This window comes from Lepidothrix coronata, unplaced genomic scaffold (genome assembly GCF_001604755.1).
Source record: "Lepidothrix coronata isolate B3197 unplaced genomic scaffold, Lepidothrix_coronata-1.0 Scaffold169, whole genome shotgun sequence".
NCBI classification, from domain to species: Eukaryota; Metazoa; Chordata; class Aves; order Passeriformes; family Pipridae; genus Lepidothrix; species Lepidothrix coronata.
Genome location: NW_016690349.1, coordinates 862,815 through 889,759, shown reverse-complemented (window position 1 = coordinate 889,759; position 26,945 = coordinate 862,815). Strand labels below are relative to the sequence as shown.

At 34.9% G+C, this 26,945-nt stretch overlaps 1 protein-coding gene across 3 annotated transcripts in view; it reads right to left on the bottom strand.

Moving 5' to 3' along the window:
• Positions 1 to 245: 245 nt before the first annotated feature.
• ATG2B (autophagy related 2B) overlaps positions 246 to 26,945 on the bottom strand; it is a 49,437-nt gene continuing 22,737 nt past the window's right edge. The window contains exons 19-42 of one of the 3 annotated variants that reach the window (XM_017829806.1): positions 25,851 to 26,008; positions 25,422 to 25,594; positions 24,963 to 25,113; positions 23,919 to 24,118; positions 22,977 to 23,057; positions 21,197 to 21,303; positions 20,835 to 20,927; positions 19,946 to 20,016; positions 18,884 to 18,960; positions 18,489 to 18,659; positions 17,872 to 18,013; positions 16,726 to 16,928; positions 15,529 to 15,755; positions 14,680 to 14,788; positions 12,814 to 13,008; positions 12,118 to 12,219; positions 10,658 to 10,736; positions 9,639 to 9,843; positions 8,566 to 8,635; positions 7,513 to 7,595; positions 6,979 to 7,100; positions 6,647 to 6,801; positions 5,451 to 5,600; positions 246 to 4,721 (exon numbers count right to left, since the gene is read on the bottom strand). In XM_017829806.1, coding sequence (XP_017685295.1) covers positions 4,491 to 4,721; positions 5,451 to 5,600; positions 6,647 to 6,801; positions 6,979 to 7,100; positions 7,513 to 7,595; positions 8,566 to 8,635; positions 9,639 to 9,843; positions 10,658 to 10,736; positions 12,118 to 12,219; positions 12,814 to 13,008; positions 14,680 to 14,788; positions 15,529 to 15,755; positions 16,726 to 16,928; positions 17,872 to 18,013; positions 18,489 to 18,659; positions 18,884 to 18,960; positions 19,946 to 20,016; positions 20,835 to 20,927; positions 21,197 to 21,303; positions 22,977 to 23,057; positions 23,919 to 24,118; positions 24,963 to 25,113; positions 25,422 to 25,594; positions 25,851 to 26,008 — 3,355 coding nt within the window. In that variant the 3' untranslated portion in view covers positions 246 to 4,490. The remainder of the gene's footprint in view (positions 4,722 to 5,450; positions 5,601 to 6,646; positions 6,802 to 6,978; positions 7,101 to 7,512; positions 7,596 to 8,565; positions 8,636 to 9,638; positions 9,844 to 10,657; positions 10,737 to 12,117; positions 12,220 to 12,813; positions 13,009 to 14,679; positions 14,789 to 15,528; positions 15,756 to 16,725; positions 16,929 to 17,871; positions 18,014 to 18,488; positions 18,660 to 18,883; positions 18,961 to 19,945; positions 20,017 to 20,834; positions 20,928 to 21,196; positions 21,304 to 22,976; positions 23,058 to 23,918; positions 24,119 to 24,962; positions 25,114 to 25,421; positions 25,595 to 25,850; positions 26,009 to 26,945) is intronic. The other 2 variants (XM_017829808.1, XM_017829807.1) reach the window with 2 other exon arrangements.

Sequence of the window (26,945 nt, the reverse complement as noted above, 5' to 3'; positions counted from 1 at the left end):
ATCATACAGGTAAAGAGCACTTTGTTCATGTAGAGCAGAGGTTGTTTCAGGTTACATCAGCCAGCTTAATACAATTCCTACCTTTTGAGCTCCATGCAATTTTAAAGCTTTCCTTTTTTAATCAGTATTTTTTTTTTTTTGAGGTACAACTCTATAGTTAGGTAGATAAAAAGTTTAAAGTTAATTCAAGTATTTTGAGAGACTGTTTTCTGGGTCAGTTATATTCACAGGTAGAGAAAACCAACTCAAGGAACAAATTCAGATATTTATTTATGTATTGTTACAAATTTCTGTTTTTTTTTTTTCCATTAAATTTATTTAACAGACAACCTATTTGCACTCAGGCCTTTCGGCATTTTAATAAGCTAAAATATACACTTTTGGTGCCATATAAATTATGGTTAAAAATAATTCTCAAGGACATACTGAGGGGACAAGAACTTTAAGCAAAATAACTCAAGTTGAAATAGTCAATTCCCTTCAACAGTGGTTTCTATTTCATGAGATTATATTCTTTACACTAGCAAACTATATACAAACAATACAACAAAACTACTGTAAGTGCAAAAATGTAAAAAATATACACAAACATATACACAAACTGCTGTGTTTCTGTCTGAGCTACCTTACTATTAAGAAATCCAGTACAAATGCATGATTTGTATTTATGTATTTAACTTGTAGTATCTAATATTTAATTGTAAACAAGATTCAGCATGTAGAGCAACTTAAAACAGTTGTCAGAAGCTTAAATTATGAGGCCTGGAGACTGAAGAACTGTGCACATTAGGATCCAAACTGAAATACATACCCATACCTTTTCTGACCTATACTGCTGGGGCATTTAGGGTATGCAAAAAATTTAGAAATATTTAACTACTCCAAACAAATTCTTGAATTTCAGTGTTTTACAAAATGCATACATTTCAATATTTAAAGTAAAATCATTATCACATTTGCAGGTGTATGGATCATGTTCAGTAAGAGTGTTTTGTTCATAACCATCTAATAGGTTTTCAGTTTACTAAAAAACCTTTCTTGGCAACTCAGTTAAGGAACTCTAAATGAAAGCAAGCAATGGATGTTCACAATCAAACAATTAGTGAGCAAATGGTCACATCCCTTAAGCACAGATGAATTCACTGGGGACTGACCAGTGAGTCACTGATGATACTTATCATTAGGCAAAAGTATGTGTAGGATACACTGCATTGCTGAAAACCTACAGGATTTAGAAACCATGAACAGATACTGGAAAGAAAATGGAAGCTGCCTTTGCATGGATGTGATGGTTTGCTGCCATGAGTCACTGCTAAGATTCTTAGTAAGGATGTTTGTTTGTTTGTTTGTTGTCAAAAGATGGTTGTCTTTTTTTCAGATACTTCCCAGGCACTCACTGATGTATTATTTGAAGCACCTGGACACTTAAGAAAACCCAGGATGACAGTTCTGTCTATCAGGACGGTATCAGACTAAGTAACAGTAGTAGCAGTAGTAGTGTTAGTCAGTTCAACATCAGAGAATGTGGAGAGAATTAAACATTGACTGTGTCAGTTTACAGCCTCCACAAATATGAAGTGTCTGTATCTATAGCAACTCGTTTCAGTGGGAAATTCAAGTACAACAATATTTTCACAAATCTCCTCATGCTAACGGAGAATACAGTAACGTATCCATAGGCTTCCATTTCCAGGAAATATGTCAAGAGCCAAATCTCAATTTGTGTATTTTCTAAGTGCTTGAAAATTTACAGCATTGAGGAGAACATTTGATGAATTCCTTCTCATACATGATACTTTTTGATTTAAAACACAAGCCAATCCATATGAGACACATTCTGAAAACTAGTTTGATGTAAAGACTAGTTTCACAAGTTTTGTGAGCTTTTAGGCTTTTTTTAAACATTTCAAACACTGCAACAATGCAGAATATACACCCTAAAATTAAAAAACTGCTTGTAAAAATAAAATGTTGGAAAAAAATTTAGAATCGATTTCACTGAAAAGGCTCAATAAAGTGCAAGCAGTAAATGAGAGGGTTTACATAGTGAAAAGTGAAGTTTAATAAATTCATACAATCTATATTGCTGACAATGAGAGACACGCTATAAAAATGTTTTACCTTGACACCATGCCCTCATATAAAAATATATTCTAATTGCCTTGCAGTACAATCAGATCTTGACAGAACTGAAAATGAAAAGAACACTGAAATGCACTGCTCCTTCTCAGCAATGTAAAAAAGGAAGAAAATATGTAGAGTTATAGTATTGCAGTGTACTCTAACTGGATGAACTGTACTAGCTGAAATTACATAGTATGGTAATTACAAATGAAAAAGATGCATTGCTACTTACTTGCATTGACTCCTCACCACTTCTTGAGAAGGTATTCAGGAGGTGCCACATTGCAAACATGGAGCTCATTCCTGTGCAAAAATTCTCACACTTTGAGCTCTCACTAAAGCAGAGCTCTCTAATTACTGGACAGAAGTATGCACTGCAGCAAGCATTTTCACATCAAAAAATACTTCATGTCATTAAATCTGCAGGTCTTTGTCCTCTCAAAAGTATCTCCTCCTGCTTGCAGCAAGTCTTTTAACTGAAATAACCAGGTCTTCAAAGTGTATCACAACTTAGATGATTCCAGCAACTGGAAACAAACCTTTGTAATATCACCTGACACCCAATGAAGGAATTTGCTTTTAACTGGAACTTTTTTTTTATGAAAAATAATAAAGCATACTGCAAAAGTCTTCCCAGCAGAGGGGACATTTTCAAATCATTTACCCCCCAGGCAGATTCTTTGGTGTTCAGGAATAGGGAGTATAGTATCAGCACGAACAAGCAACAATTATTTTCCTTCATACACTCCTGTTTGTCCTGTAAGGCCCATCATGCTATTGGCAGATATTAAATAAAAGAGAGGTAAACTACTTCTTCTTTACCCTTAGAGACTGAAGTCTGATCAATAGCATTTGATGTCTCCCTTTCAGTGGAGATTTTCCACATGGCATATAGGCAGAATTTCCACTTATTATTAGCACAGGACTATGACAAACTTACATCCTGGCTAGTCATTCGAAGTTTAACCTGTTGAAATTCAAAATGAGTATTTTTGTATTCAAAAGAGTCTTACTTTTTAGCCTCCAGTTTTTGCTAATATAAGATAAAAGAAGTTAATTATTGCACAGCTAGTGCCAAGCCTTTTAACTGCCCCAAAATGGTGCAATGTCAGGTGCTTAATAAAGCTCTGTGGAGACCCTGGTCACCTACTAAATAGTAAATAATGTCAGTACCAACTTTGATTTTTGAAGTTTTGCTGTCCTTTTTTTAAATCCTCTCACCCATTCCAAGTTCCAATTAAACGACCCCCAATACTCATTTTCAAATAACTGACACACAATCTAAATTAAAAATATCTTGTGAGAGCAGCAGTTTTGCAACAAGATGAACTTTAAACAAAAGCAGAATATTAAAATAAAGTCTGTATAGCCTTTTAACTATGAAATTATGAAATAATTCATTTTTACTTATGATTTTTCATTCTTATAAAAAACTGTTGGCCACAATTAAAATCAACTGCTGTTTTCTTGAAGAATATGTATTTTTAGCATTGTAGCTAGTATAACAGAAGACAAAAAATGTTTTAACATATAATGAGTTTAAATAAATTTAAGACACTTTTCTGTAGGATCATCATCAAATGATGCTCTTTTCAATAATTTGTGTAAGCTTCTAAACCACATAAAGGATAATGCACATTACATTTTATTCACACTATAAAAAAAGCACAATATACAGGCCATATCTTTTAAAGTGCAACACAACAGAACATTTCTGCAACATTCAGGTTCTTCAAAAACCCACAAAAGTAGGTATTTAATATTTAGGACCAAATCCTGTTTGGAGGTGTATCAACACTGAATCTAAACTCTGAATGGTTATCAAGCTTGTCCTTGCTGTAAGTGCCACGCTAAAAGCGATGCTTATGACCACTAAACAGTATTATCTTATCTGCTTCCATATTAGACAGCCTTCATGTCACATGTCCACAATGAAGGCTTTTATTCTTTAGTCAGTGAAGAGCATCTGCAGAGCCCTTTATTGAAGACAGTTCTTTGACTATGCTCAGAAAACCTCTTTAAAGTCCACTTAGCTTCACCATACAGGCTACTGTTTCAGATGTTAAATATACCAAGAAAAATATGGTAAATGGAACAGAGCAAGCATGTCTCTGAGTTGGCAGCGCATGCTTCACTACGTTTGGCACTATCTACCAAATGTATTGGTAACACACAGTATGAGCACGTACCAATTTGCTTTTCACCTCATAAATATTTTTGGTTGGATGTTTTGTGAATAACAGTTGAAAACCTCATTTGTTCCTGAGATGAGCATGACAAAAAGTGAGCTCCATCTAAAGCTGCCAACAGGACATTCCTCTGCATTTCCAGCCTTGCTACCTGTGTGCTGAGCCAGATTTACAATCTCAATCCTCCCCAAGGCGCCACTTCTGAGACTCTTCTTGACGCACATCTGGCCTGATCTGGTTTCTCATTCCACCTAGAACATTTGAGGTTGCCTCTGTTGCAACAATGAAAGGTTTCACCACAGTTGGTGGGATTTGGCGGAGGACTCCTCCTACTGCTCCAGTTACTCCTCTGTTTTCATGCTCACGAGCAGCAGTCTCATAGATGGTTTGGGCTGTGTCCGTAATCCCCTTTGAGAAATTAAAAGAAATCAGTTACACTGAAAAAGAAAAAGCAACCTCTCCCAATTTTAAGGAAATTTTAAACTGCTCAGCATTTCTCATCTTGGTGATTTGTATTATAGCTGTAGTACAACTATACTGATACAAATATGATTTAGTTGTTCTTCTGTGAACTCAGAGATGTAAGTATTTCATCTGACTTCCAGTGGTACATGTTGTGTGTACGGGAAAAAACTGTGGGGTACTGTGGGCTATTAAAAAATGACAGAGTTCACTGGAAACTCAGCTGAGATCTTACTTCATAGACACCATACCATGTGTAACTAAAAGTACAATACAAAAATACAATAAAAACAGGTCAGCATTCTAATTTATAACATGCTGTAAAAGCTTTCACTTCTTTTAAATCCAGTATTATGATTAAACTCTACCTCAGAATTAACAGTAACTCCAAAGGGAGCAGGAAGGGGGTGGGAAGGAAGTAAGGAGGAATGATACGGTACAGGAAAGCAAGTCTACAGGACTTACAATAGTTGTAAACCATCACAGCTGTAGAGCACTCATGTCCTATTCACACTTATCTGCATGATATCTTAGTTTCTTCTGCTTTTTCCATGCAAGGTTTCTGTTGGTTTAAGTTTACTGATGAAGACAGTCTTGTTCAAAACCTAAATCCTCTTCTTTATTTGGTCAGCTTAAACTAGCACCTGTTAATCTGTTAGTCACTTTTGCACTCACCTCTTTCACGACACTGTAGGCTTTGGCTACACCTTCCCGTAGGTCTACTGGCTGATGAGCTAAACGATGGCGAGGGAATCGCTTGATCTTTTTTGCTTCAATAAAGGTAGGCCCTGGTGATACCATGTCATATGCAGTTTCTGCAGCTGCCTGAAGATCAGGAGCAAATGCAAAACATGTAAGAAGTCTTATGGTACCCAACCACAAATTTAAACTACTAATAGGGTGATATCATTGAAATGAAGCAATTCTTATTCCACAAATAATACTCATTTACATAAGATTAAGGTTTTGTATAAGAACTTCTGGAATGGGTGTGGCTGTAACTATACATTAAGTTCCATAATGAAAGAATGAATGTTGTGGGTTTAGGTGGGTTTTCTCCCCTTCTAATTTTTGTCTCTTCAAAGGCATCCTCTAATCTGCATGAAATGTTCAAGACAGAAACTGAACATTTGATCAATGGTACATATTTCTTACAAACACACAAGAACACATATAATCCCATTCGTGAGTAACACCACTTTTTTTTTTTACTATATATACTCAAGCTTAAGCACGTACACAATTTTTGCAAAATCAGGTGGTAAAAGTGTATTTTCATTATGTATTTTACATTAAGGAACATAAATTTATTAACTCTTTAATCCCAGATTATCTTGGGATTAAATCCAGAAAACTTTATAGACTTTGTGTACATCAACACAACTAGTATTGGGTTTAGGTTTTGGGGGTTTTTTCCTTTGTTGGTTTTTGTGGGCTTTTTTTGTTTCGTTTTAAATATGCACAGATAAATTGAGATTTTTAAAAAAGGCAAGAATCTATTACTGGAAAATACATGTGTGAAGAACTCATCTTTATCAATATAAATGATCTTTTAGTGAAGCTGAAAATTTTAGTATTAAACTGTACATTGTAATACATCAAAGCCATAAGAAACATGTAGCAGCTTGCGTGTTCAGCAGTATTTTAACACAATTTTCCAACTATTGCATTTGATGCCATAGTTCTCACCTCACAGACTGATGCAAACTCTGCCCAGTCCCTGCTTTCCTATTTATACAGCTGCTTTTTTTTTCCTTTTAAATACATACTCCCAACTTTAAATTTACAGCATTAAGATTTTAGTTTAATATAGTGCACTTACTAGGAGCATTTCTCATTTTATCTCTAACTTCAGAAGTAATACACTGTACCTGTATAGTCTGAACCATTCTGTTTGTCAGCTCCAGTGCTGCCATTGCAGTGGAAGTACCAAAAGAAGCTGCTCCTCTTTGAAAGCCCCTGACGATACGTCCGTCCTTCCGGTACTGCTCTATCGGCAACCACACCAAGTCCTTCAGACCTTGGACTGAAAGTGAAGACAGAACACCACAGTCAGAAAGTTCTCTTAAATAAGCAGAATGCCTTGAAAGGAAGTGAAAACAAGGGTCAACACGGTTTGTGGTGAGCTTTTTGGGGGGGAGAGGTGTTGTCTGGTTTTTAAGAAAACTGTCATGTGTCTGAGAAGAAATAAGAACGAACTTACCTAACTGCACTAGCGAATGCATAGGCCCTACTCCTCCCAAAATTCCTGGTAGTTGATTTTTCTTTATATCATTAAGCCACTCACTGATGGCATAGGAGAACAACTTATCCACACCTAACAAACTAAAATAAATAAAATTATTAATTTTTTTTAAACATACAATTCCCAATAATATAAATGCATTCATTAGTCACTGAAGTAAAAGATGGCATTTAAACAAAAGAAAAGCTTTTTCAAGTGTCATCTTTTGACACTTCAAGATATCTCTTGAAGTGTGCTATCACCAAGGTATGTGCTATCACCAAGACTAGCACATATATTAAATACTGTTCTGAATTAGATGTTATTCTTGAATAACATCATCATCGAAAAAAAACCCGAGACTCAAGAAATATTTGTAAAGTCAAAAAGCATCTTGGATTTCAGATGTACATCTTAACAGAAAATTTGCTTTGCATTTGCTATGTTCAGTTATTCACTATAAACTTGTTCAATTTGCAATAGCAATGTTCATCTACATTTCAATAAACTTACCCGTGTCTGTAACAAAGTCTCTTCAGCTTTAATTCTGAGCAGTTCAACTGAGCAAGCCCAATAAGAATCCCAGCCAGTGTTCCCTGTAAGTGAAATATTTTATTGTCACATGAATTTACTTAACCTGTTCAACTCGTAAGTGAGAAATAATTTCACCATCTCCACTCTTACTTGTAGGTATTTCTGTCCAAACAGATTCTCCCCCAGTCTTCCAAAAGCTACTTGTTACAGTGCTACAAATCACGTTACATGAAAACTTCCAAGAGATGAAATTTGACTTAACCTGCTACTCTAAGAAAAACATCTGGACACCAGACAGCTTCTTCAGAAATAATAAGCCATAATAAATTATGTAAACATAGCTCTGGTTTTAGTATGTTCCAGGCATCCTAAAGCTACTATATTTCACGGTTTGATTTGTGACAGCTGGGCAAATTGAAGAAGTTGCTGCTTTCACTCTTCCATATTTTCTTACTGATTTGCTGTGTCAAAGCACAATTCTGGTTGTGCAAACAGGATTTTTTGATATCTGTTTCTAAACGCAGTATAAAAACCAACGCATATTTTAAGAAGAACTATGAGCACTTTTTTGTATTTATAACAGATTCTGCCATTGCTTCTGAGGTCTACATGTTACTAGACTGCAAGGGAAGGAAACAAAGAGAAAAAATGACATTTTATTCTGCCATTAATGAGGAAAAAAAAAAAAGTGCAGAATTCTCATATCAGACAATGGAATCATCCTTTGAGGGGCACTGCAGCTATGTACTCTGATTTCAAGCCAATCATTGAGTTCATAAATGTGGCATGCAAGTTCCATTTGGAGTTAATCAGATCTGGAGGATCCACGCCTTAGGTTTCAAATTAAGAGTGCAACAAGGTTAAGCTTTATTGAAACTAATGAGAAGAAAAAAAAAAGCGTTCTGTATTTGTCTTGATCACATCAATAACGAATAGGGAGCATAAAAATATATCCCCACTCATAGGGGTTGGGGAAAAACAAAACAAACAACATCAAGTTTTTGTTCTATAGCATCAGCATTATAGACAAACCTGATCCATCGATACATGTTTGCCGTGGTAATCAAGCCGTATTGGAACTTCTGATGTGAAACGAAATTCCCTGCAAAGTAAAAAGAAAATTTCATAGTGAGATACATGAAAAGGAAATAAAATTATTTATCCTTCCAAAAGAAACTCCTGGTTCACATCTTCCTGGAATAGAATGCCATAGTCTTTTCTGTAAGCCATAAATCCTCTAGTTACTGTGTTGGTACTTCAGAATAAATGTACAAAATACAGTGGCAAATTCAGCTTTTCTTGGTTTATTAACATCTAGTTCAGATTAGCATTTGTAATAAATTTAACAGTCCTGCAGAAGTGCTACTAATCCTGTAAGTGAACTTCTTTCCTCAGTTTTCACAGCACAACATTCAGTTAAAAACAAACAAACAAAAAACACCAACAAACAAAATAACCCCATTAAATGATGGCTCTGTAGGCAAAATTTAGTCCTGCAACAGGAACTTAATAAAAAATTCTGCTGGTGATGAATATGATGAACTAGAACCACAGCCATGCTCTTAAAATTTGGCTCTGCATTGCTTACTAAAGCACAAATCTGTTGTTCAAGGCACTTACAATCTGAATACACATGAAAAAACTTCCGCATAACAAGCTACAATTTTCACAGTCACTTCCTACTCAGGACTACATTAGAGTTTATCTGTGATATTTTAATCTTATACCTCACCTCTTCCATGATATCCTTTTCCTTTATATACTTTCATCTCTGGTTATATTAGATTTACTTTATATTGTTAGATGTAAGAATATAAACAATGCTCTTTTTATTTATTTGTAAAACATCTCATTACTGGTTCTCTACATAGCAGAGCTTTAATTAACTTTTATTTCTTTGTGCACAGTAGTGTTCAAAATTTAATAAAAGTCATTAGTTACTGTCCTGTGACAGAAATAAATACATCTGATTGCCACACCCAGTCAATGAACAAACAAAAAAAATGCACCTTTGCCCTTATGTCTGTATAGTTTATCATCACCTTTCCTTAAAACATTCAGCAGAACAGCTGTGTGTCACTGGAAATTTTGTAACGAAAGTTTACCTGAAAAATACTGGCTGATCACTGTATGACGTCGTTTCTTGTGAGAAATTATCATCATCTCCATTAACCACATCCATAGAGTCAATGCTACCATTTTCACTTGCTTGCTTGTGTGATGAGAAAGAAATGACTGGACTCGGTTCCTTAAGGCTGCTGACGTGCCTGGGCAAACTACACGTAACTTCAGCACCAGGAGACTTTTTAACTAAGAGAAGAAGTTATACACAGTAAACTGACTCACATTTTTCACAGAAAGATTGCATTTACACCATTAACTGTGTCCTTAGTAAGTTCTAATGCTTATTAGTAGGACTTATTAACAGGACAATATTTAGACTTCTAGTTATTAACCAAAATTATTTCATGCAGCTTAAGACAAGATTGATGCATCAGCATAAACAATTGCTCTGGTTTTAACGGCAGTATTGCAGAGCACTTCATTACCTATGCATTTCAGTATAACACCTCAGCAGAAATAGGTAAAGTGTAGCTGCTAACAAATGCACAAATATAGTCAATAGTGGAAATATGCTTTTCAGTATGTACTGCTTTTGCATCAGATGTTGTAGTTGATTAGAAATACTCCTTTAGCTGCATACATACAGCATTTAATACCTCTTTCATAAAATAGTATGTCTATCTAATAGTTCGAAGTTGTGTAACATAGAGTTCAGTATTATAAATATGCAGCACACTGTATTTGTTTTATCTAATAATTACATCATATTATATACACAATTCTCAGTTTTTTCAAAAGCTCTTATTAAATATGCCCCAATTTCAGTGAAACCTTTTATACAATCAGGATCCCAGGTGTTGAAGACCTTTGTTGATAATTATAAAATACAAAGCTAAAATAACAAGATTCTGTGTTCCAAAAAATCAGTAATTCATGTTAGTGCTCAAACCCCAACACAAGTTTTTATACACACAAGATTCACATGTGAATTTATAGAACATGTACCCACATTAAGGGAGAACAAAGATGCACTTTTATGCTAGATTTTTGAAAAGTATACCTTCAGGATCTGGAGTAACTAAGAGTTCTACTTCTGTAGAAAGGCTAGTGAAAAAGTCCTTCAGGAAAAACAAGGCATCCTAATGACAAAAAATAAAATACAATCAGATTAAAATAAATACAAAGACCCAATTCTCTAAAAATATTATCTATTATTCCAGCTCTATTTCCACGCAGTCATGAAACAAAACACATTTCTTCTTTTTGATCCTTTAACACATGCAGAAATCACATAAAATCTAGGATAGAAACCAGGAAGATCCTGCTACATATAACATGATTTCATGATCAATCTAGCTCTGTCTTAAAAATCCAGGGTTGTTTTCATCACTCCTACTGTAATTTTGGAGACTGTTCAAGAACCCAGGTGCTTTAATGGCTACAACATTTTCTCTCATTTCCAATAAAAGGGTATTTAAGTACACTTTATATTCTTTTCTAATACTGTCAAAGTCAGTCAAATCATTACAGATCACCACTGCTTCATTAAAAGTCATTAATATCTGTGGTGTTAATGTTCTAAAGTTATTACATCCCATTTTCTTTTTCTGACATATGCATCACACTGGTGCCTTATTCATCCTGTCATTAATGATCTGGACTTTGTTTTCCATTTTTGTTTCCAACTGATAAGAAAGACAGATTAAGTAGTAATGACAAGTATTTCTAACATGACTGCATGCAGCCTGCCCCATGCTTCCCAATGAGCTGTGGTTAATTTCACAGAAGTTGTAAAGGTGAATTCTGTTCGTGGTACAAAAGATAAAAGGCTTTAACAAGCACCCAAGAGGGAACACATTTCCTCACTAGATGGCAGTATTTCCAAGCTATTTTTTCTGGATGAAATTATTGCAAACTAGACAGAGTTCAATTTTTCTAATAGCAGCATGAAAACCTTGTCTCTAATGTATGCTGACAGAAAGAGAAAGTAGATGTGGAACTCCAAAATTAATACTCAAAACCCAAACATCTCTCTGAAGATGACAAATTAAGCAAGAAATGCCTCAACAAAGAGGCACTTTATATTTGCATGCCCAAACATATGTACCTTCCTTACTGCTTTAAAAAAAATCCAAATGTTTCTTGAGTACATCAAAAATACTTTGAACAAAGGCTTGTTAAGGAAAGTAAAACAATTTCTGTTCTTCCTGCCACTGCAGTTGACAGCAAGACCAAAGCCTTCAGAGTAAAGAAGCATTTCTTGAGTGTCAAGTGCCCTTGACTAAAATGTTGTGAACCACTTCTGGTTTAATGATTAACGTTTTCAATTAAAAACAATGAAGTCACTTCATGAACAAAGCCAGATGATTCAAGAATAAGTACATGATTTTTAAAAGCCATGATTCCAAAACCTTTGAGGTTATTAGAAGTCTCAGGAGGAAAACTTATTGAATAAACAGCCTTGTCTACAGATATTCTAAGTTTTTAAATTAAAAACCAAAAATGAACCCAAAAACCAACCTGGTCAATATTGAGGCGAAGTGGCATTAGGGAAACGCGTAAACAACATTCCTGTGGGGATCTGCCAGACTCTGGACGGACATGTAATGCTTTAACTGTTAACTGAAAAAAAATAATAAACAGAAGCACTTACATTCACAATTATTAAATCTCAGAACACTAACTAGGAAAAATATTTAATGCAAAACCTCTGTACTTATCTGATTATAACTGCTAATATTATTAGCAATTATAAAGCTAGTATTGAATAAAAACTTACTATGAATGTAATAAAAATTAGAGGAAACCCCCCAAAAAAGTAATAAATCCTTTTTAGAACTACTAAGACTTCAGTATACCATAAAACTACAACTCTGTATGTGTAGTGAAGTCTCATCATACTCATACAAGCGGACATTTGTTCAAAACCAAATTGTGAAAACTACCAAAAGTTGTTCTGCACATCTACTTTTTTTAACTGACAGAATCTCAACAACATTAATACCTGACAAGCTACCATTCAAACTCACTTTTGAATCAGTTTTAATATCCCTAAAGAGTCAAACTATCAACAAATTATATTACTTCGGTGTTCCATGAACTCATGCTTTTTCTTGTGCAAGATTTCTAAGAAGAGTACATAACCCCCACGATGATAGTTCAACCACTGTAAATGTAAAAAATTAACATATTTCTAACATATTTTCATAACTGTACCATGTTTGAATGTGCTTTTCTGGGCATCTCCTTACTGCAGTAGAGATAGAGAAATTTATTCATCTGTGATGTAGCTAAGCGATCTCTAATCTCCAGGTCTTGAACAATAAAAACCTGTCGGGACACTGGCTGCTCCAACAGACAGGATTCACCTTCTGCACCACATGGAGGGTATACCTCGTGCTGGAATTTCACCTTTTACAACAGAAAGAAAACCAGCATAATCAGTTTCAGTGAAAAAGAGCATTTAACAGCAGAATACTATCTAAAAAAACAAACAAAACAGAAAACCACACCACACATAGGAACTTTAATAGTTGTCTACTATTTTAAATCTACAGGAATAATATTGGGATTTCTGAAAACTATTCAGCTTTTTACATGTAGCAGGAGAAATCTTCCCATTTCTAGCTGTGTATATATTCATATCTTAGGATGCAAATTCAAGCCAAAACGAAGAGTCAGTATAAGACAATGAAGGAGTTTTACTTTTTGTTTTAACATTGACTTTGTTTTTTCCTCTCAATCCCGACATCCTTCTTACTTCATGGTGAAGCCTGTAGCAGGCAATCCTGCAATTCTTGAATCCTGCACCCTCTACATTTAGGAAAGTATGGTTTCTTCCCTACCAATTGTGGCTTCTTGCAGTCTTATTTCCTTTTTCTTTCCTCACTTTAGTCCATATAAATTCGAATTCACTATTTTTCTTAATTTCTTAGTAATTCTGAATTATCTTCATTTCCCTATCTCTTAATGCAGTTCTCATGTTCAGTCACAGAGCTGTGGTGACACGCAAACCATTCCCTGTCCCACCAAACCACACCAGATCCCGGCCTCCAGCAGAGGGCACACAGCAGTGGCCTCTACTGGCCTGATTTGCAAAGAAACATCCACTGTTTGTGACATTGTCTCCTTAATAATAATAACGTTTAAAGAAGAAATTAAGTCTTCCACAAAGTTAGGAGTACAAGTGGGGGGAAAAAAATCTTTTTGCCTCGGTGCTAACACTAATTCATTAAATATCCACAAATTAAGAAATGGCTATACTTCTACATATGAAGTTTTCCAGAGGGAATATAAAACGCTTCCTTTCTTTCCTCTTTTTTATTGCAATGTCATATTGTTTCTAGAAAAGACACATCCACATATTCCTGGCAAGTTTGAAGTGCTAATTGGATGAATTTTAAGCTTTAGAAACCCATAAAGACCATAAAAGGCATTTATTTTTATGTAGTGCCTTTCATGTTTGTGGAAATGTTTGATAAAGTCTTATCTTAAAAAGATTTTGTTATTGATCCATTTAACATGAACTCCTTGCCAGTATTCTTCCCAGCACCAGAAACAAGCAACTAGTTCCTACGTTAGAGCTAAGCACAGCCTTAAAAACAACAGTAAGATACTTATGCCTGAAAGGTGCTAAATACGTTAGGGGAAAGAGCAGGAACAATACTGTGATATAACTGGATGTTATTTAACATATAGTTATCAAAGTGATATGCTGAGCATTCTCAACAGATCTACACGTTGTTTATTTTGCTAGAACACTTAATTTCATAACAGGTGTATCTATAAGAGAAGAAAACAGAACAGCAGTTTTAGAACTTTGTTATAATAAACAAAAACATTAAGAATATTAGAATAGATATCCTTCATCTTTAGAAACAAGTTTATTCAGGTAGTAAATGCTATGCTAGAAGAGTAAATACATCTTTTGTTACACAAATTCTACCTTCATCATCTTCCAAGTGATTGCTTAGATTTAGATACTGTTGAAAGAAATCCTACTGAACTATAATGGAAAACTTATCAAAGGAATGTAACATTCACACACAGAGAGTCATGGTTGAAGCTGTTTCTGTCATTCACCTTGCTTAACTGTATTTCCATTAGGAAGTCAGGGTTTCTTCCTCTTCCCCCACATGCTGTATTCCGCCCATGCCTTGTTGGTGTATGAGAAGGAGAACTATGGGGACTTCTGGGGAAATAAAAATTAAAAATACACTTTTGCAGATTAAAGTTATCTCACTGTTAATCTAAAACTAAATGCAATGGATGTAATTTATTAGTATTTTAATGGCTTTCAAAAAAACCCACTGAAATTGTGTTACTGTTAAAAAATAATTTATTTCTGCTCTTCAAGTAATGCATACTTAAGCAGAATGCTATGTGTATGTGTCCCCCCAAATTACATTCAGAGAACATTTTCTTAATTTTGGCTGTGATAATTTTAATAACTCTTCATCTTATATGACATCTGGTAGACCAGACTCTTATGCTCCTCAAGCCCTGATCTCTTTAGGAAAATTTGACTTCTAATATTACCAAAAACAAAATCCATCCCTCCACCACACCCTCCCACCCAAAAAACCTCTCCCTGAAGCAATCATTAGAGCAGTCGCACTGGTTTCACTGTGCCTATAATCAACTGAGAAGGAAAAAAAAAAAAAAAATCAGCAAACCCAAACCCCAAACCCAGCTTGTCCAGGTTAAGACATGGGAAAAATACACTCCAGTGTGTGGAGTTAAACTGAAGAAGATTCTAGATGATCTTTAAGGTCCCTTCCAACCCAAACCATTCTGTGATTGACTCCTTGTGAGAAAGGAGCAAAGAAGCGAGCAAGGGACATTGAGATTTAACAGTGAGATTACTCCAAATTAAAAGAAAATTAAGTATTTTTAAGGGTTCTAATCTATAGAATTACATGAAACACTTACATGAAACTTTTAGCTGGTGATGTTGGTGGTGCAGTCCCAAAATCCCTTCCACCATAAAGATGCCAAATAAGAGATATTTCCTTTACAACATAGCGTACCAGAGGAACAGGAAAATGCAGAGGAGCTTTGCTTGTGTCTGTTTTTTTAACAGGTTGGCTGAAATGATTTTCCTTTATGGTAATTGCATCATCAACCATTATTTTTATAACTGGCTCTTCCTCTTTTTCCTAATTAAAAAAAAAAGTGTATAGCATTGAGAAGATGAAACCTGCTTTCTTTATTGAGATGTCTAATTCTTTCCTATGAAAAGAAAAGCTATTCTGTATTGTCTTCTAAAGCTTATCCAACACATAATTGTTTTAGGAACGTTTCTTATAAAGTAAAGACAAAAGCATATGAAAAAAACCTAGAAGCTGAGAGGTAGTTAAAAACAGCAACAACAAAAAAACCCAAACCAAAACAAAAAAATTCCCCACCCAAACTGTAAACAAAACAAAGTACTAATTGAAAGCAAACAAAAAAAACCACAGAAGAGCCCAGGCTACCATACTAGCACTTTTGGAAACAAACAAGCTCAAATATAACTGGGAAAATACAGCTTCTAATCAGGGATCCAGGAACTACTTCTGTCTATTAAGATGAACACAACCAGAGATACTATGAACAACATGAACACCGTGCAGAGGACGGACATCAGTGTAAAGCAACACACAAGCTTTTCTCTGAGCTTTGGCAAGGATCTTAGGTCCTTAAAAATATTGAAAGCTTAGACTATGAGAGAAACGAATAAAAGATTAGAAGACGTGCAAACTACTATTTTGCTAAATACTGGGTTTTGTCTAAAACATTTTTTCCTAACTGTGCCATTACTGTAAGTCAAAATGGCAATGATAAAACATGACTAAAATGTAGGAAAACTGCCAATACAGTTTAATGTAACATTCAGATCAGAGAACAATTACATAGTGCTGAGATACAGAAAAATCGTATCTATCTGAAAATACTTATTCCTTGCAGTAACAATGCAGAGTTCCTTTCAAACAGAAAAATTATTTTTCTGCTAGTTTGCCCATTGATAAAAAACATCACTAAGTATCACAGAAATCTATGAAATCTATTTTGTCTAAGTCTTACATAGGCTTTTCTCTAATTCAGTTTATATATGGACTTTTTTTAGTAATTTTCAAAGGATCTTACAGCAACAGCAACTTTGGGTGCAAAAAGAATGCAGAAATCATCACTTTCTGCTGGAACATCTCCCATGGCCTCATTTATGAGGTGATGAGTGAACGAAGCATAAGTGGGACTTGAATCTTGTGAGACATTTCCACTTTCATCTGGAAACAGGAAGAGATCTGAGCAAGATGGTTCCTGAGTTTGAGATCTGTCATCCAAAACTCCTGAGAGTTGAAGAAGGGTAGAGAAAAAAAACATGTTTCAGTGGAAAAACCCTTACAAACTATGAAAATTATTTAAGAATTAACAAACATTTGTTAGCTTCAATTACATCAAGGAAATTTGGTTATTATATCTTGAATCACTTCCTACTATAAATAAAATACAATTTTCAAAATTCATCCAGTATACAATTGAAAGTGATTACAATATAATCATAACTAGTTACTAGCAGAGATGAACTGAGAAAAGATAGGAAAATTATTTGCAAAAACCCCCTACAGATACAAAAACCCAAAACCTGCCATAGATCAAGCATTTTCATGTCCAAGTTTCTCATTCTGGTAGTAAGACCACAGCATCAACAACTTTCAGTACTACAGTGACTGTTCACCTTCCACCATCAAAAAGACCAGACATCACAGAAATAAAGACATTCTCTATTTGCAGTACAAAATCCTTAGCAAATTTAAATCTGAATTACACTCTAGCCATGATACAGGAGCCATAATCCTGTGATAAAATCAACCCATCTTGTTCTATCTGCTAATGGAAAGAATTCCTCACAGCCAAAAGTTCTTCCCATGACTCAGAACTGTACCATCTTCCTGGACTACCTTCATACACACAAGAGAGGTCGTTGATTCCTCCACATTGCAGTATGACATATAAACTTACACCTAATGCTAACTTACAGTCTTACAGAATTTGGAGTCTTGACAGATTCCTTCCCTGCTGCTTTGGTATCTCAGTAATGTGTATTTGACAAGATTCTGCATTACTGTTATTAAAAGCAAGAATCTGTTTCATAGTTTGAAAACTTCAGACATCGTACGTATCCGCTGCCGTTCTTACTGCACCATCTCTACGTACACAAAACTTTCAAGGCCACTTTCTTTCCAAAAAGGCTGTACTTCGTGTGTACTTATGCCTTTAGAGGATTCCTACCATTAGATTCTGGTTTCATGGCAGAAGCAGTCTGTTGAGTCTCAATTTCTTCCATTGCATCACTCATCAAATCCCGTAGAATCTGTTGCTCTGATTCAGCGAGGACTGCTCCATGGGAAGATGGTTGGCTAAAGGTCTCTACCTGTAGGAGAGGAGTTACATCTGAAAGACAACTGCAACGTTGTGTTGAAAAAGACTTTGCTAGAAAAAGCTTGATTCACAGCTCTTAAACTATGAGAAGAAACATCTTTACTTGATAAATAATCAAATACTTTGAAACACCAAGCTAGATAATTCATAGAGTAGGTTAGAACATTATGGTTCGGGATATTTAGATAATGAGAGTACCTGGACAGCTCATATATGTCCTAGAATTTCATTCTTTAGAAAAGAATAAAGTACAACAGGTAAACAGTACAAAACATTTTAAAATATTTAGTGACCAAAGCAGAAAAAAAAATACATTATTTTACTCTTAAATATATTTTAAATTAGATACAATCTGTTAATTTCTTCACAGGAAATCTCATATTATTTGGAAATAGAATGGGGATTAAAATTAAAACATATTACCAAGAAGCACAAAGTTAAGTTGATATTATTTTGCCGTGTTATACCTTCATTTTTGGCTTGCTAACTCCACGTTTAACCTCTGTCTTAGCGGGTGGATGTAAATCACCATAACTTGCAATATATTGTATGAGATTCATTAGTGCAGCACACGAATCAGAGCAGGTACGAATATGGATTACATCGCTGGAACAGTGCAGCTCAAAACGTGGTTTGGTCTAGATAGCAACAATAAAAAGGTAAGAATGCACTTCAGATTCCATAAAAATAGCATCTTTACACAGTTGTTTTTAAATTAATTAACTAGTCAAAAAGGATTTAAAAAGAAATAGCAAAATGAAGGGAAGTTTTTCAGTTTATTTTTAAGTATAATAAGGTAATTTTCAATCACAATCTCTCATGGAGATTTTACATTTTACTTTGTCTATGATTAAATACTTACTCTTTCTCCCTCAGAATCCGATTTTACTGCTGTAATGGTTAGTTCCAGCAGTCCCATATCCATAACACGAACATAATCTGAAAAATTATAATTAGAAAAAATATTAAGATAATAACACAATCCTTAATAAGTATTTCTTGTTATTACACTGCCAAAAATAGCATTAAAAAAGGTTTTTATCAAAACCTTTTATACCTCCACATTTCCTTCTCTTATGAGGATTAGTCTCTGAGTTCAAGTTTCAGCTACTCAAATCAAGAACTCAAATAATTTCAATTCAATATATCACTCCCACTGCCACCATCTGTGTGCAATGTAATCTTTTAAGGTATTTATCCTCATCCCATCTGCTTGAGTTAGAGAAACAGGCACACACAAGTTGAGTGACTAAGCATTCCACCAGCTTTTTAGTTGAAGTTAGAGAAAGAGAACACATGTTCACATAGTACTCATCTTTCAGTGCCACAAATAACTTATTTCCCCTATTTTCTTGTTTAAACAAAACAGGCATACATTTATTGTGTTCTTTAATAGAGATCTCTTACCTAAGCTAAATACACACATTTGTGGGTACAAAGATTCATTATTTTTCCAATTCATTTGTTAAATACTGATTTAAGTTCCTCAGTCCTTAAAGGTTCTTACTATTTCAATGAGAGCAAACCAGTTGGTATCCTTTTCAGAACCTAGAACTCTGTGCCATATAGCACCTTTGAAGTTCAACTATTCTGAATACATCTCATAAAATGAGATCTCTTTTCTATGAAAATTTCTTTCTGGGAAACTGCAGATTTTTAAAAATATGCTTTTTTCCAATACCCATTGTGAAACTTTAACGAGATAATGGAGGAATTGCAAGTTGCTCTTCTCTGACATACTTCTGAACAAATCTAAACTAGAGCACTCAGATGTTCATCAACACTGCGTTATTCACTCATATTCAAGTTGCTGCTCCTTATCTCCTCAGATCTCTTCTGAGAGATCTGAATATATGCTGAATACGACTGTAATTTTGTTTCTTTAGGCTCTACAATTGATTAGTCACATCTAAAACATCCTTACCTCTATGGAGGTTGACCATAACGGTATTGCACTTGTCAGACAAGTGCAAAGCAGCTTCATCTAAAATTATCCTAGAACAAAAACAAGATAAAGATGCTAGACAAATGCTGTACAATCAACCAGTCAAAAGAAATTGGTATAGGAAAAAAATACTTTAAAACACAAATATACCTAACATATCTTAAAGGCAAACTCTTCACTTTAACTTTTCGTAATTTCCAAACCCACTGGCAATTAACTACTGTAACATATTTTCACTATCACTAATTATATTGGTTTTGCATTTCAGTTTTTATATTTGATCCTTTCTAGAATAAGAAATAATGCTTTTGACATACAGAATTGTCACTTATTTCGTTTTTTGCCTTTTTCTCTTTTTGATAAAGCTAACATACACATTTGTTTCAAGGGTAATTTAAAAAGTTTTATCAATAAAATCAAGCAACTTCGTAAATGTTTCACATCAGAACACGTATAACAGAATGAATATTCAACTGAAGTTGCAAGAAAAATTATTAAAAGTTACAGAGATGTTCACTAATCACTAAATATTTAATTAATTAATATACTGTTTCCAAATAACAAATATTTAAGAAATCTTAAGTGTTTCTAATTAATAAAATGGATACAACAACATTTCAGGACATCTTTCAACCTTATTAAAAATGCAGAACTGTTGGTTGTTAAAGAAAGCAATCTAAATAAAAAAATATATTAAAAATTATTTAACCTAATAAAACAGAAGGATTACACATAAGCAAAGTATATTTCAAAATATGTAAAGCAGTGTGATCATTTACACAACAAGAATGCTTCCAAGGTCAAAAAAGCAGACAGGCGTTACAAGTTTTACAGGAGCTTCCATGAATTGCAATCACTTAAATCATACCTGAGAGTAGAAGAGGATTTATCTACTGCAACACTGCTTGAAATGCTGAAAGTTTCAACAGTAAGTAGAGATCTGACTGGCAAAAACAATGGCCTAACAACAAACAGGAAAAACAAATTAATACTCTGTACCTATTTAGAAGTGCAATCAGAGCCCTGCAGATGACCTAACTACATCTTCCCAGGCCTAGGCAAGTGTATATCCTACTTTAAATTGCTTCCAGTTTAAGGGATTTCTGTTAAGTACTTTTTCCCAAAAAGCCTAAATAAATATTCTTTTTAGTATGCAAACTCAAGACATTCCTGAAGAATAAATATATAGCTGCAGTGCCACCAAGTGACAAACACTTGCATTTTATTTACCTGTAGTCAAGAGCACAACTCCATAGATGGACATGAAAAGTTGTAATTGTAGCTGGAGGATTATATCCCAGAACAGGCTCATCAGAAATATTTAAAAAATATAAAATCTAAAAATCAAAAAACATATTATTTTAATAGTTCAATATCTGTTAAATAAATATTCAATCATCTATTGCAAAAAAGAAAATCTCTAGCAGGTATGACAATAACAAGATTAGTAGAAAGAAAAGGAGAGAACAGTTTCAGATATGTAAAGGTGCTTACTCAGTGTTTTTTTATAGAAAAGCAGGGAATGGAAACAAGGCAAAAACCCTTATCAAAATTGCAGCTTCGAAAGTATGGAAAAGACCCAAGTGGTGTATAAAGTCTCACAATTCCTTTTTAAAATCTTGCCAAAATACAGTTTCATTCATCCTTCTTTGCAGTTGTTACTACAGTATTATCATTTTCTTTGCTCTCTGTCTAAAAAGTCAACTTTTCTTGTAATACTGAACATTGTTAAAGTTAACTTCAAGATATTCTTCTTTTTCTTGGGGCTGGGGTGGAAAATATGCTCAGAACTAGAAATATGTGGACGAGCATTGTACATACAGATTTTTCACGTATTACCATATAAAATAAACACTTCTCCTCCTCTTTAAGATCTGTCATAGTTCCTTATCAAATCTGTTACACTATAAAAGTTCTTCATTTATTCTAAGCCTGGAGCATACCATTGCTGCTAGCCTTTTAATTGTTTCCTCTATCTGTCTCTTTGGACAATTTTTTATTTCACCCCTCACCCTCCAAAAGAGATTCCCAAGTGCGTTATTAATTGAGCAAATTCATAAAGCAAATATGGAACACAGTTTAAAAGCAGGTTACATGAACCCACAGGAATCATTCTAAGCAGAAAGTAATGACACAGCAGAGTCTGAAGCCCTAAGTTCAGCTCCATGAAGTTATACAATATCAATGCATATAAAAATAAGCACACCATCCATACCAGAGGATAAGAAGGATAAATTTGAATGTCAGGGTTTACAATCTGTAATCCAGTATGGTGTAAGTACATGCAACTACACTGCTACCGTGCTAATGGCATGCCCTGCCTCACATGTGTTCACACACACAGGGTCTCCAGCCCTGGCTGCTGTGCTGTCCCTCTGCATCCACACCTCTGAGTACAACTCTCCTCATTCAGAAGTGTTTGTGTAAACTGCTGCTTACTACCTCCCTAAGTCTTCTTCTCCACATTACTGCTCTTCAAACTATGCAAGACAGGGAACATATAAGGGAGAAACAAGACTTGAGAAATAAAGTGAACAGAAGGGAAAAATGGGAAAATGCTTTCAGTGCTGCAAGTACTTTGCTTGTTTTGTGGGTGAATTTTCACTAAAGAATTATTTAAGTACCTGAATAGCATTGCACTACCAAGATTTCTTCCAAAATTCTTAAAAAAAAAAAAAAAAACAGCAAAAAACCCAAACACTAAAACAAACCACTACAGAACAAAACAACCCCCACCCCACCCCGAACCTCTCTGACATGTAGTGGATTTAGGATGATGAGAGGAACTGTACCAAGTGAATACACAAGAAATAATTTAAAAGCAAGACTACAGCCTAACAGTGGTCTCAAAAAGAGACAAGACAGATAGAATAACACTTTCAAAAGAAGAGTATGATAATAAGACATAGCATAACACTAAGATTTCATATCAAGGTTTAGTTTGATACTCAAACCCAATAAAACGAGACTAAAACTGAAGATGCAGTTGAGAAAACTGTAGCAATCTGACCTGTTCATGCCAGCTTAAACCTGAAGGCAGTACTCTGTGCTGAAGGGTGGCTCCCCGTAATCCAACAGCAACTAGAAATTCCTGCACAACAAAGTTGCATGACTTAGCTTACATGAAACATATGTAACTATTTGGCATTTAGATTATGAAATAGTATCATCCCTCTGTTGCCGAAATCTCCAAGTGTATAGAAATGAAGAAAGGACTGGGCCAGGATTAAGCATTCAAAAAACTCTGCTTCACAATACAGAAACCCTGGCTAATACAGTCTCATACCTTTTGCAACGGCGTAGTTTAGAAATAACAGTTTTGTGGTGGTGATGGAAGGAAGGCCACCTGCACATTCAATCCAGGATTCACCAGAAATTAGCAGGAGTACCAACTCAATGTAGTTCTTTCTTATGCTGTTCAAATCTGAGTCAGTTCAGCCCCCCACAACACTTCACAGGTCTGCAGGTTCCTTCTCCAGATAACTCCAACCTGTTTGTCACCAGCTAAGAGGTCATCTTTTAGCCACACCAACGAATGCTACTGTTATTTAGCTACGTCACTCCAAATAGGTAAGCAAATGCTGCCTATTAGATGACACTGCTGGTAAACTGAGCAGAAAGCTTTTAACTCTTGATATTTGTTCTTGTCTGTTTTGGCACCAGATTAAAACTCAACAAAACAAACAAACAAAGTCAGAAAAAATTGTCAAAGAAATGCCTTTAGTAATGAAATGCAGTGTGATTAGCAAAGTGAAACATTGGAAGAATTAGTAAATTATACTGATAATTAAATTTTAGAATCCACCCATAAGATTCTAACAGAAAATTACAGTTTGAGGATGAATGCCATGGTTTGTTTATCTATAGCCCTTGTAACTCCACATCTAGATGCTTCCATATTAATTGAAGTAACTCAAATAATTTATAAAAGCACAAATGTAAAAACACAAACCTTTGTATTGCTCTCTACTTTATCTGACTGGATTTTGACTGCAACAGTCAGCATACTTGGACTATCCACTCCCACACCATCTGAAGTAGTCCTGCTAAGACCATCTTCTTCAGAAAAACAAATAGTAGGTTCTAACCAATGGGGACGTATTGTGCTGGGCAGTCGTACTTCAGAGGAAGGGACAACCCCATCTACCAAACCTGCAAAGAGATTTTAGAATGAGTTACCTCAGGCTTCAAAGCTGTTACTGATGGAAGAGTGAAGGAAAATCCTTTTTATGCTTTACGCTTATAAAATTATTTTAATTATCAAAGTTAGTCATGAACACTGATGACCAAAAACTGTGAAGGGAAGGTTACAGGTGATCCAATATTTAAAACCAGGGTTCAAGGTAAAATCTTCAGTCTGACTACAGGGTTTTTTATCTGCCCAACAAAATGGCAGAGGTGAAATAAAGGACACATCTCCAACAGGTTACATGGAGAATAAGAACATGTGTCTCCATTTTATGAGACAGTGCCACGCTAACCCAGAAACACACAATAATTAAGCCTTGCACTGAAAATACCACTGATTCAGAAACATATGAGGGGAAAACCTTAAGAAGTTTAACTAAGTGGGGGCTACCAGTCATACAAACTACACAGTCAAAATTCTTCATCTGCTGACTACAACTAGCTACCCAGGAAAAACACAGCAGACGTTGGTACCCTGCAACTTTTTGAATGAAACAACCAATAACATGTAGGAAGCTAGTACTTTCATAGTGAAGAACAGACTCTACAGCTAATTTGACAGAGGATCACAATATCAATGAAGACCAGCATTGCCAAGGAAAAGTTTGAGCTAAACTAAGTAAATATAGTTATCATAAAGTTGCATTACTGTAGTCTTTAGAAAGTTTAGCCATGAATTAAATCCGTTGTGCCAAATGATACACTATCAAAGAAAAAAAAGAAAAAAAAATACAGCCTTTCTCCTAAAAAAACTGCAAGCTTATCTCATTTCAAATTTAGTCCCAAAGACATGTCAATGCCACCCTACCTTGATGATATAAATTGAGGCTGCTAGAATGGAGACAAACATAGTGTCTGTCCTCAAAGCCTTCATATTTAGTCACGCTGAAAAGGGAACCACTGTTGAACTCAAACCAAAATTCACCGTACTTTCCTTCCAGTGTATTTCCATCATCCTGCTGAAGGAAGCATAGAAAGGATAAAACTACTGTTTGCTGAGTTTGCTGCATTTAGACAGTCTAAACTAACATAACTAACTTGCTACCAATACATGTTTTTCTGCTTTTATTTTAGTTATTCTCATGTGAAGCAAAGTAAACACAATTGGCAAAATATTGTATTGCATTATTGCCTAGTTATAGTATAGTAGTATGAACGTTACAGAATTACTGTTAAAAACACTTGTTCTGTCCAAATAAGTACATACAGCATGAAGGGACCCTGTGGTCAAAACAACAAACAACTTTTTCCAGTCTCAGGGCCTCACCTTTACATCTGTGAATACTGACACTAATCCATGTGTCACATTCAGCAGAACAGACAAAAAGCTTTGCGAGTTCTTATTCTGTGAGTCCAGCTTCTTCCTTCTGCGTGAACGATAGTTTGGATCAACAGTGGAATAATACTGTAGTGTTTCTTCCTCAGATCCACTCTCATCATCTAATAGATAAAATGAAAAACAACTCAACTCATTCTCTAACTAGTACATGTATTATGTCAATAACTCGTTTTTCCATTGGTAATGCAATTCAATTTCACACTTATTTTACTCAAATAAACAGTAATCTACATTTTGTCTTCTTGGTTTATGTTTTCTCCTAAGTTCACAAAATCTTTCCACACTAACAGCTTAATCACTTCAGCCAATTATGCTTCTAAATCACTATAGTTCTAGATGATTTATTAAGTGTATTACCATAATTAACTGCAGATTTAAATTGACTAAAGCTGTCTTTACTGAAAGTGTTGATGAGCTGGCTGGCCACAGATAGTCCAACACCATAAGAAAGGTTTTCAAATGTTTCTACAGGAGATGGAGCTGTGGGTTCCCACAACAATAAATCATTGCTGATCCTAGGAAGAAATACATTGTCATTACACAAAACATATGACTACGTTCCCACTTCATATTACGTCAGTCAAGCATATTTTCTTTGCAGACTTCATATAACAGATTTCAGATTCCATAAACAAGATAGAGATAAAAAGTTCAAGAGCACAAGAAAGAATAATATATTAATGTGTAAAAGCAATAAATAATGAAAGTAACCCTTATTCTGTAATTATTATACACACATATCAAAGTCTAACATTTGACAGTGACACGAGAGCCTCTATAAGTAGGTACATATTGGCTCAGTAGGTTGGAGGGGGTAAGAAAATCCTACTTTCATCACATCAATTTTCAACCAAGTTGCAGGAAAAATTTGTTCTTCTGATTTCAAGTGAGTGCGTCTGCTATGGTAAAGACAGATGTGACATTCAGTGTAGAAATATTCCAACAGAATACTCAACAAAAGGATCAGCTTTGCCACTTTGGAAGTGAAAAATACTCTAGAAGTGAAGTAATACCTATCAGAGGCTAAAACAGGTCGGCACCTCTCTTGCATCTAACATAGCACAGTACCAATCTAGTAGTATTTTGTTGTCTTTCAGACAGAAAATTAACAAAAATAAAAGCTGAACACACATCTGTAAGTTGGAATTGTTCTCTCTACACTTTTGTAAACCTTTGTAATGCTTACAAAATTGAGTTAGGGTTTTTTCCCCTGACTGCCTTGTAAACTCTAGATTTATAGATGGAAACAGTAAGATGGAATGCAACAGTTTCTGAAGTACAATGATCTACTTAAAGAAGAAATTCAAAAGATTAGAGCAAAATGAAATATTGCAAACAGAGATCTGAACCAAGTACTCAGTGAGAGCAAACGACTGTTTAGCTTTACCCTTTGTTCACAATATCTGTCAAACACTTCTTAGCAGATGGCTGTCATGGCACCAACCAGACGCC